Source organism: Scatophagus argus, chromosome 12 (genome assembly GCF_020382885.2).
Source record: "Scatophagus argus isolate fScaArg1 chromosome 12, fScaArg1.pri, whole genome shotgun sequence".
NCBI classification, from domain to species: domain Eukaryota; kingdom Metazoa; phylum Chordata; class Actinopteri; family Scatophagidae; genus Scatophagus; species Scatophagus argus.
Window position 1 is genome coordinate 5,021,613 of NC_058504.1, and position 11,784 is coordinate 5,033,396.

The window sequence follows — 11,784 nt, forward strand, 5'->3', positions numbered from 1 at the left end:
CAAGAGACTGACAATAACATTAATTCTGGTGTGTAACCTCCTATTCATCTGTTCTGAACTGCACTTTTTGCTTACTATCAACAGACCAATGTAGAAGTAGCTATCAAGTGGGCTTTGACAACTCGCTGAGGATTACCTATGCCAACGGGATGGACACCCACTACCAGACAGAGCCTCACATCCTGGCAGGCGCCGCCAATCCGACTGTGGCCAGACGCAACATGAGCTTGCCAGGCGAGAGTGGGCAAAACTTGGTTGAGTGGCGCTTCCGCAAAGAACAAGCCAGAGGGAAAGTTATCGTGTTTGGACGCAAGCTTAGGGTATGTTAATCTCTCTTTTTTCTTCCCTGTGGCATATGTAAATGATCTGCATCCCATGCATACATAAAGTGAGTAGTAGTAGTAGTTAGACTATGGCAGTGACACTACTAGGAACAGGTGTCTATTTCACAAAATTACCTGTGCAAAAATTTAAAAAAAACTAAAAATGCGATTGTATGTCTGTGGCTGTGTCACTGTCCTTAGAAATATAAGGTATTTCTGCAATTCTTTCTTTCCACTGAAACATAAGAGTCACAACATTTAGTTCATGACAAACAGGGATATCAATGCACTGTACAGAAGCTACCTCTTCATATTCCTCCTTCCAGAATCCGACGGTCAGATTTCTGATTTACTGCATTCATGAACTTAACTTGGGTGGTTGCTTTGCCTCAGAGTAATTTTCGACTCCACTAAATTTAGGAGGTTGTGATTTAAGTGTACCTGAACAATCGCCAGAGTGTCTCTCAGTTTAATGAGCCTCGAGAAAGGGGTGTTAATCTCTGTGACAACTGTAGTGAAAATCATTGTGAATACAGTTTAAAGAGCTATCCAGACAAAGAACAGTGATATCAAATCCAAGAATTTCTTCTTGATATTGCATCATTTTTGTGTTATCTGTTATGTATCATTATTGTTGTAGTAGCAGTAGTAGGGCTAGTCATTTTTTATCTAACTTGTTCTTAAATTTTTCCCACAGGTGAATGGACGAAACATTCTTTCCGTCGATTATGATCGCACCCTGAGGACAGAGAAGATTTATGATGACCACCGGAAATTCCTTTTAAAGATTATATATGACACAGCAGGCCATCCTGTGCTCTGGATACCCAGCAGTAAGCTACTGCCAGTTAACGTGAGCCGCACTAGCAGTGGGCAGATCAGTGCCCTGCAGAGAGGTCCTACGACTGAGAAACTTGAGTATGATAGCCAAGGTCGCCTGGTTTCCAGGGTATTTGCTGATGGAAAGATATGGAGTTACACCTACTTGGAGCAGGTGAGAAGATAACATGACCCAAGCAAGCAATACGTAAGATACACAGTACAGTAGGCTAGTGTACACAACATTAAGCAGAGGTCACCCTGAAACAATGTGCTCCATCTGCTTCTTGCAGAGCAAACATTTTACGTAACTGCAGACGTATGAGCATCATTTACCAGCTCTAGATATAAATGTGTTTAGACTGCATCCAAGGGCTGTACCTCAGCCTCTACCCAGTAATTCTGGGGCAAACTGAGGAGGTAACCTGGATTGTCTATCTGTGTTTCTGCAGTATGTTAGGTTTAGGAAATGAAGCACCAGAAAGGTTAATAGTGGGGGCTGTTGACCATCTCTTCCACAGTAACATATTTTTAGTATTTTTAGCTAGCATACTAAACTCTGCTTGCTGAACTGACTCAAATGCATTGGCAGCAGTGTATAGTTTCCGGTGCAATAAAACAGTAGGCTCTTTAAATCAAATTCAGCCTGATGCCTGAAGACTACGTTATGTACTGCTACATTATTCTTGAACCGAGTGTCTTGTCCTGCTTGTTTAGTGCTGTTTGATCACTTTGTATGTTTTAATTGAAACTGAAAATTAGCAAAATGCACCAAATAGTAATATTTATATTTAATTTTGCTCATGGTCCCTTCCAAAATAATAATAATGATTTAAAAGAAAAAGCAAAAAAAAAAGCTGGAATGTACAAAGACTGGACAACCCACACTGCATGACTGTTTCCACCATAGGCTATGATTAAATGAAATCCTGCAGGTGCACAATTTTCTCATATTTAATAACTGTATTTGCTCAGTTGTTAAAAATGTGCTCCTTTCTGACCACCATGATTAAAAATATGTAAATGTGGCAAAGAGTGGCGCGCATACTACACAAACATAAAAACTGTAGGCGTATACTAAACACTTAAATCAAAAACTATCAAAACTGACAGGTCCTCTGATGTTTGCATTCTGCTTTTATATCCAACAGAAAAATATCACGCTTCAGCTGTGTGACTGTTTCTATTTCTTCTATAAAAATATCCTTTAGTTGTTTTGTAGAGTGAACTGTATTTCATATTGCACTGAGATGCTCAACTATGAAAAAAGGGAGCAGAGATTTTCCTCAGTCTCTCCTGGCCCTATCCTTTCATTGCGTGACCCTGAGAGACTATGTCAACACTCTGACATAAGGAACACAGAGAGCTCAGGGAGCACAGGGAACCTCTTTGTAGCAACGGATGACTGGACATGACATTTTAACAGACAGGGTGGTAAACCTTTGGAAGTCAGGCCACAGTCCAAACTGCATATGTTGAAAATTAATTAAACTGGTTTCTGTTGGTAGTAAAAGTTAAAAGTAAGCAATGCTTATGTCAGATAATTATGTATGTAAACTATGAGACAGTCATGGACAGTTGAACATATGTTTAAGAATACCAGCAATCTTAACTCTTTACAAAAGCTGTATTTACTAATTAACATCATAAATTGAAAGGATTAACTGATTAGGCAATGGCCAGTATAACTGCTACCTGCCATCTCAGTGTTAACAGTGATACTTAACGCTACTTATTGCATTTTTAACATTTTTAATATACCCTGTTTCTCCTTTAGTGCTTACTCTGCCTGCACTCAACCTATCTGTCATTACACATAAATTATGTATAAATATTATGCAACTCAAGAAAACACTTGCTATTTTGTTCTGTTCCCTCTAGTCCATGGTTCTCCTGCTCCACAGTCAACGGCAGTACATATTTGATTTCGACTCTCTGGACCGCCTTTCTGCTGTCACAATGCCAAGTGTTGCCCGCTACACCATGCAGACCATCCGTTCAGTGGGCTACTACAGGAACCTTTATCACCCTCCAGAGAGCAACGCCTCAGTGGCTGTGGACTACAGCGAAGATGGCCTCCTACTGAGAGTGGCTCATCTCGGCACAGGCCGCCGGGTCCTGTACAGGTACCGCCGGCAGAACAAGCTGTCCGAGATCCTGTATGACAGCACAAGGGTCAGCTTCACCTATGATGAGACAGCAGGTGTGCTGAAGACTGTCAACCTGCAGAATGAAGGTTTCATTTGTTCCATCCGTTATCGCCAAGTGGGTCCCCTAGTGGACCGGCAGATTTTCCGCTTCAGTGAGGATGGCATGGTCAATGCACGCTTTGATTACACCTATGACAGTAGCCTGCGTGTCACCAGTGTGCAAGGCGTCATCAACGAAACGCCACTACCCATCGATCTATATCAGTTTGATGACATCTCAGGAAAGATTGAACAGTTTGGGAAATTTGGGGTCATCTACTATGATATAAATCAGATCATATCCACTGCAGTCATGACTTATACCAAGCACTTTGATGCACATGGACGCATAAAGGAGATCCAATATGAGATATTTCGCTCACTCATGTACTGGATCACTTTCCAGTATGACGATGTGGGCAGAGTCATCAAGCGAGAGATCAAAATTGGTCCCTTTGCCAATACCACCAAGTATAGCTACGAGTATGATGTGGATGGCCAGCTCCAGACTGTGTACTTGAATGAAAAAGTGATGTGGCGCTATACATACGACCTTAATGGAAATCTACACCTGCTGAATGCAGGAAACAGTGCCAGACTTCTTCCTCTGCGCTATGACTTGAGAGACCGCATTACCCGCCTTGGAGATATCCAGTACAGAATGGATGAAGACGGTTTCCTCCGTCAGAGGGGAGCAGAAATCTTTGAGTACAACTCTAAAGGACTGTTGGTCCGAGTCTACAGCAAGAGCAGCGGCTGGACAATTCAGTATCGCTATGATGGCCTTGGCCGCAGAGTGTCCATCAAGACAAGCTTAGGCCAGCACCTGCAATATTTCTACGCAGACCTGAGCTACCCAGCCAGGATTACACACATATACAACCACTCCAGTTCAGAAATCACTTCACTCTACTATGACCTCCAAGGCCACCTGTTTGCCATGGAAATCAGCAGTGGGGAGGAGTTCTACATCGCCTGCGATAACACCGGGACACCTCTCGCTGTCTTCACCAGCAACGGCCTCCTGGTCAAACAGCTACAGTACACGGCATATGGCGAAGTCTACTTCGACTCAAATCCAGACTTCCAGCTTGTGCTTGGGTTTCATGGAGGGCTGTATGATCCCCTGACCAAACTGCTGCACTTCGGGGAGCAGGATTATGACATCATGTCTGGAAGGTGGACTGTTCCAGATGTCTCTACTTGGAAAAAAGTTGGCAAAGAGCCAACTCCTTTCAATTTATACATGTTCAGAAACAACAACCCCATCAGCAAAGTCCATGAAGTGAGAGAATATGTTGCAGGTAAGACATATCACTGCTGAAGCTTCGGGTGCTTTTCATTATTATTTGGGCTGCAACTACTACTACTACTTATTTTCATTACTGATTTTTCTCCATGAATCACTGAAATTTTTCAGAAAATAGTGAAAAAATGTCAATTATAATTTTGCGTATTCATTTTTTTGTCTCAGTAAACAGTATTTTATGAAAATTCTAAGTAAGTAAGCTTTTCCAAAGAAAAGAGGCGTAGTATTCTAGGCCTCTATGGCATGGTACAGTGGTATTTATCTTCTAACTTAAACATTTACTCTGAACATTGTATTTATTTTTCTCACAGATGTGAACAGCTGGCTTGTAACCTTTGGTTTTCATCTTCACAACACCATTCCTGGTTTTCCAGTCCCAAAGTTTGATTTAAGCATGCCATCCTATGAACTGAGGAAGAGTCAGCGCTGGGATGATCTGCCGGTGGGTAAAATTAATCTCTCAAGCGTGTTGAGCACGGTACCCCTCCAGCCAACAGACAGTACACTTTTGATCAGACAGACAACAAAAATACTTTGTTTTCCATTGTTTTTCTTTTACATCAGTATTTTGAAACTGCCATCTCTGAATTGGACTGCTATGTATTTCAAAGAATCTCTTTTAATTGGGCAGTATTTGCATAATAAAATGCATAATAAGCTGAACGTGCACTTTCCTCTCCTCTGTCATGTTGTTTTAGTTACCAGTTGAACACACTTTAACACTTTCTAACTTCATATGTAATATCTTGGAGTTTTTGGAGCTACTTATAATTCTTTGGTATAAGACCCTAACAGAAAAAGTGTTGCTGTAAAATTGTCACAGGAGATTTATCTAATTTTGGCTTCAGAACACAGCCTGAAAACACTATCATCTTAGACGGGGTTGAAAAACTCTAAAGCAGAGCAGTAGCTGGGTCTAAATGGCCTGGAGATTCAGGTTCTGCCATGTTCAGGCGTTAACGTTTCACTGCACTTTTCTTACAGTCTATCTCTGGGGTCCAGCAGGAAGTAACCAGACAAGCGCATTCGCTCTTGTCATTCGAGCGGCTGCCAGAGGTCCATCTCAGTCGAGGTCGCAGAGGTGAAAAGTCTTGGCTGTGGTTCTCAGCTGCAATGTCTCCCATCGGCAGAGCCGTTATGTTTGCTATCTACAAGGGCAGCGTTCACACTCACACACTCAACGTGGCCAGTGAGGACTGCATCAAGGTTGCAACAATCCTCAACAACGCCTTCTATTTGGAAGACCTCCACTTCACCATTGAAGGGCGGGACACACACTACTTTGTCAAGCCAGGCCTTCCAGATGCCGACCTTGCTGCACTGCACCTAACTAGTGGACATAAGACTCTGGAGAATGGTGTCAATGTGACTGTTTCGCAGTCCACCACAGTCATGGATAGCCGGACTCGGCGTTTTGCAGATGTTGAGATTCGTGCTGGTGCTCTAGCACTTCATATTCGCTATGGATCCACGGTGGACGAGGAAAAAACGCGGGTTGTTGAGCTTGCTCGCCAACGCGCTCTTGCAGGTGCATGGGCAAGGGAGCAGCAGCGAGTGCGAGATGGCGAGGAGGGGGTCCGCCCCTGGACAGAAGGGGAAAAGAGGCAGCTTCTGAGTAGTGGAAAAGTTTTGGGGTATGATGGGTACTATGTGCTCTCCATTGAGCAGTATCCAGAATTAGCAGACAGCTCTAATAACATCCACTTTCTTCGGCAAAGTGAAATTGGGAAAAGGTAACAATACGAGGTGCATTTTCCGCCACAGAGACACAACAGTGGACAAAAAGTGGAAAGCAACTGAAATCAGTGGTTGCTGTTATGTACCCTGAGTGTTGATGTGCTTTTGTATAAAAAAAAAAAAAAAAAAAAAAAAAAAAAACAACAACAACAACAAAAAAAAAAAACAGGCCACAGTGCTGTGCATTGTGGCCTGGGGACTACAGAGTAAATGTATAACTACACCAAGCCTTAACATGGCAATTACAGGTCAGTTCCTCTGTTGCACAAGCCTTTTGGACTCTGGACTCTGAAGCAGAGGAATAGTGGCATCTTTGGATCAACGGTCAGCTAATTTAGGTGTTGTTTTTGAGGTTTTTTCATTTTGTTTTCATCAAGAAAAGTCTGGCTCAACAGAAAGTACTATAAGAGGAAAGGAAATGTTTACATTATGCATATCTGCACTTCTCTAGAAGTTTAGGACTTGAGAGTTCCCACTCCTAGAGCAAGTAGTGAGCAAATGTTCAGAGACGTTCTGACATTAGTGATATCCTCACCAAACAACCACTAATGTATATCAGATTTAGCACTGTAAACATCAAAATGTCTTATTCTCTTTATGTTTTTAAACAGAAAAAATGAAATCAGTTTCCATGTTTAAATACCCAATATTAATTGTGAAAAAAAAAACAAAACAGAAGACAGTAAATGTATTAAGAACTCCCACTTTGGGGGGGGGGGGGGGTCACAGATGTGTCTTGGATAGCACAGGGACACCATGTTTTGTAAATTATGCAAGAGTTTTATGTCTTTTTTTTAAGAAACGGAGTAAATGTCTGTATTAGTCATATTAACAGTAATTTATGTTGTGTTTATACATAACGAATAAAGTCCAGCTGAGTTTCATTTTTTTCTTTGATTTTTCAGACATGCATTTCTTTAAGTTAGGTTCCTCCTACAATGGCTAATGTGGGGCTTCTTTGCAATGCTCTGTTTACGTGATTAACAGAAACCTGTGCATGTGGTGACAATTATTTACAAGTGGTGATGTATCTTTAACATGCAGTCAACTATTATTTCCACTAAATTTAATGTTTATTGGGCATAATGCCTTTTGACCTGGCTTTCAGTCCAATAAATATTTCATCAACACAAATATTTTATGAACCCATCTCACATAAACAAGGTTTCAGTGGATCCAAATATAGATCACATCCATGTTCTCGGTAGGCATAATTTCTTCGAATGTTAAATGCACTCATGGATTAAAATGATATTAGGGTTCTTTTTGGTGTGTTGCTTTTTTTAAGAATTGGAAAAAGTTGTGACTCAGTGTTGTCATCCCAAAGTCAACTGTTCAGTTCAGTAGCTGAGGGTAAGTCCGACACTAACATGGATATCACCCGTGCTTAAAGTCTTTTCAAATGGTTATATATGCAAGGCCTCTATTACGAAAAAAATAAGTTTATTAATGTTCAAAAAAATCATCCTCTGAGCTGCAAAGCCAAGGAAGACAAATGCAACATTAATTTTAAGTTAGCTGCTCGAAGGTAGCCCAAGACATTTAAGTGTAATGAAGACAGCTGCCTGAATGCAGCCAGGATCACAATCAAAGAGGATTTCAGTTTTGAGCATTTGATAGCTCAGTTTTTAAATTTACATTTGGGTGGTGATCAGCTTTCCCACATCCCTGATAAGTGTTATCCATCAAAGTACAGCGGAGTGCTGATGATGGAATGCATAATCCCGAAAACAACCCCTTCGTATGGAAGTGATTTCTTTTTATGGTAAACTTCAAACAGCATTTTAAACCAAATGGGAGCAGAATATTCTTACTCAGAGGTTATTTTATACTGTTGTTGACCCCTTCTGCTGCTCTGGCATCTCACAGATTCTTTATATGGTTTCAGAAATTAAAAAAAAAAGAAAAAAAAAAGATATTTTAACAACAAGGCTACATCTCTTTGACTCTTGCTCAGCTCAAATCTGGAATACATGCCTTCATCAGACACCCTTAGGGTATACCACCCCCTTCCCCACCAACCTATAATGCAATGTCTTATTAAAGGTTCCCCTGTGAGTCACTGTATGTTGCTCTTTCACACTGAAATTAGAGTGAACTTAAATGAACCCCCATTTGTTTTCATATATCTATACAAAGAGTTTCATACACTGCTAAGAGTCTTCAAATACAAATTCAGCTCTGCCAAATATAAAGCATTTAAATCTCTGATTCTCGTAAAAGTCCTCTGATGCTCCCTAGTGGTACAAAGTGCATAGTTCAGAAAGCTATCCAGCTGACTGTTTATCAAGATATCATATAGCAGTACGCTTATTGTGATATCAGCCATCACTATCTGTAAAAGGGAGGTCAGAAAATACAAATTCTAGTGTTCAGTGAGCCAGATGTTACTGGGAAAAATAATTTCTGGATATTCCAGGTTAATTTAAATAGACTTCAAATGGAATCGATAAACAAGTAATATGAAAATGATCCGCAGTACCGCTGCAGTATCACACTGTGACCACAGTCGGCACTGCCAAAGCAACAGTGCAGCATATCACTACGCGGCATAACTAGACCACTTCAAAGGCTTATATAAAAGAGATGGTCCAACTTTGCAAGAACATCAAAGACCTAAAAGCATCATGCAACAGCCACATCAGAGAAATGGAAAATATAAGGCATGTTTCATAATTCAACTGAGCCTCATTTTATGGATATAGCACAAAGGTAGCCACATGAAATTACAATGCCAAACCTGAAGTGATTTTGCAACCCATCTCTGAGGCACAATCAAACATTACAGCACTGAAGAGAAAGCTATACATCATACATGAAGCTTTAGTTTGATATCACACAGATTGGATTTAATTAGAGGGTTGATTTTGAGTTTTGGGTGGGGGAGTAGCCATATGTCAAAATGGTTGTTACTGAAGTAAAGTGATATCTATAAGTGTAAGTGCTGTGTCCATTCAGGTACAAATCTAGCAGGTGTAGGGATTTAAGACTCAAGCTTGGACTGGAAGTTTTTAAAAGCTGTTCCCCTTACATTTGATTAAAATCACATGATGGAGAGATGAGCAAGGAGAGCTACAGTAATTTAACGTGAATGTGAATTGACATTAGTAATGCAACAATCATTGATGTAATATTAGAAATGCGCGATCAAATGGTTCAAGAAAGCTCATGTGATAATCATGAGCACATAGAATCCTCAGCAGATTGAGCTCTCTAATGAGCTTCTGGTAAATAAAATTGCAGTGCGTAGCTGATTGCTTCTCCAAAAGCCTCACACATTTTAAATCTTTAAATGACATTCTCCTCCTCTGATGGTATACACTTCTACAAATGCTCTGTATGTTAATATGTAAAAATCCATCCCAGAATTTTATCAGCTCGACTTTTTCTGCCAGCCAGTCGTAAAAAAAAAAAAAAAATGTTCACATGCATACAAGGTGATGGTGTTCATTATTGCTTTTTCTTACCTTCTCCTGACAACTTAGAGACTTTTTCGTTGACACAAAATCAACAGGACCTGTAGAGATAAATTAAATTTGAGGTATGTGAAAGAAAAACTAGATTCCATTCCAAAAGTATTTCTTTTCAGCACATACAGGTGAGACAGTTAAAAATTGGATTTCATACGAGGAAAACACAATTTTTCTGAGACTCAAATGACAGCAGATAATGTTTATAAAAGAAAGACGGTGATTTCTAAAAGCAAAAACAAATCTGCGCATTATTCAGTTCAGTTTCTGAAGCAAATGTTTTAGTTTAGGTTATGGAAAAGCTAATATTATGCCAACAAACTGACCTCTTTTCTGCCTTCTATATAAAACAATTTACAATACATAACGTAAAAGGAAACAAAAAAAACCCCACAATTTCTGCACACATGAAGAGGGTCAACAGGTTTTGTTCTCTTATGATCACAGACTTATTTTATGATCTCAACATAAGCTTTGCTCTGGGCTGTAACCTAAAAATTGTTATTTTGAGGACATGCAACAGGCATGTCACATTAGATGATCATTAGACATGGTTATCACTTAAAAGTTCTAGTTATGTTGCCACTCACTTTGGAACCAAGTTATTATAACTTTAAATTGCTGTAAACAACTGTAAACAGTGAAACTACATATGCATACATATATAAATATGGTCTACAATATAATGACTTCAGATCAAACATCTCTGGCTGATGGCCTGTTATCTGTTCCTGCCTACAAACAAAATACAGTCCCATCAATCCAAGATGATGCAAGAGGCTAAATATAATAAAGAGTCTAACAAAAAAAATTTGTTATAAATTACGCAGGATAATTAAAGTATGACTAGCAGTAGCAGTGATTACATGTGATATACAGATGTGAGATACATTTTTATCTATCTAGTTGTCTAATGATCACTAGAAGATTAATTAGGCAGAGAACATAATAATTACTCAAAAGAAAATACAAATAATTATAACAGTATGCAATATTTTCCCCTCTTAATAATCACTGCTAATAGAGTGGGTAGAAGCAGAAAGACCATGTCTAGTTTAACATGTCTAGTTTATTTCTGTCCAAATTGTCTGCTCTTTTTTTGACACTTCAGTCATAATACATTGAGTGAGTTTGGAGCTAATTGTAGTTGAAGCTGTTAGAATGATATTTTGAGCCTATACAAATTCTCAAATCAAAACTGATGTGGAGAAGTCAGAGGGGGTAGATGGCAGGGATGAGGGGCACACATTAGGGGAACCGTTGGGAGTTTTAAGTGGCGTTAAGACCATATCCCTGCCTTCTTTTAATCACTCATTCACTCAGACCTTGAAGATAGTGTGTGAGTGGGATGGACAAATCTGTTAACGCTTTGAAGATTTACGCGCATGTCTCATCTCAAGCATCTCATCCATTTCCCCCCACCGCCAACACACACACACACACACACACACAATCATCCCAACAAGAACAAAGAAGTTGGGGGCTGCTTCTGCTCTTCTTGTTCAGTCTGTAGCCTTATATTGCTAGACTTGTACCATGTCCCAATTCAGAAATAGCTGCTTGTTACCATCCCTCTGATCTTCTGAGGACAGTTGCACAGGCTGTTGGGACTGTACTTGAGAAGTCTACAAAGAATGTGGGTGAAAAACAAGGGCACTAATGATCTTGGAGGGATTTAAAAAGTGGATTGTGGATTCTGAGTCTCACACTGATGAAACTGGGTTAACTGTCGCTCATTGCTTGTTGCGACTGACAGCGTGTTGTGGTTCGGGTGATGGGAAGGGACAAGCCTGTAATTATTTCTAACCGTGCCCGTTGATTGTGAATGATACAAACAAATGTTTTCTGCGTATGACAGCCGATAATACAGTCCTAACAAGAATAGCTTTTCACAATCTCCAGCTCTAAACATATATCTGAGTTATCAAATACACAGG

At 40.0% G+C, this 11,784-nt stretch overlaps 1 protein-coding gene across 5 annotated transcripts in view; it reads left to right on the forward strand.

Annotated features, from left to right (window-relative positions):
* The window catches only part of si:dkey-237h12.3 (teneurin-3), a 128,108-nt gene extending 121,581 nt beyond the window's left edge, over positions 1–6,527 (forward strand). For all 5 annotated transcript variants that reach the window (XM_046406401.1, XM_046406403.1, XM_046406402.1 and 2 more), the window contains 5 exons: positions 85–320; positions 1,021–1,317; positions 3,024–4,635; positions 4,952–5,082; positions 5,625–6,527. In XM_046406401.1, coding sequence (XP_046262357.1) covers positions 85–320; positions 1,021–1,317; positions 3,024–4,635; positions 4,952–5,082; positions 5,625–6,377 — 3,029 coding nt within the window. In that variant the 3' untranslated portion in view covers positions 6,378–6,527. The remainder of the gene's footprint in view (positions 1–84; positions 321–1,020; positions 1,318–3,023; positions 4,636–4,951; positions 5,083–5,624) is intronic.
* The last annotated feature ends 5,257 nt before the right edge of the window (positions 6,528–11,784 follow it).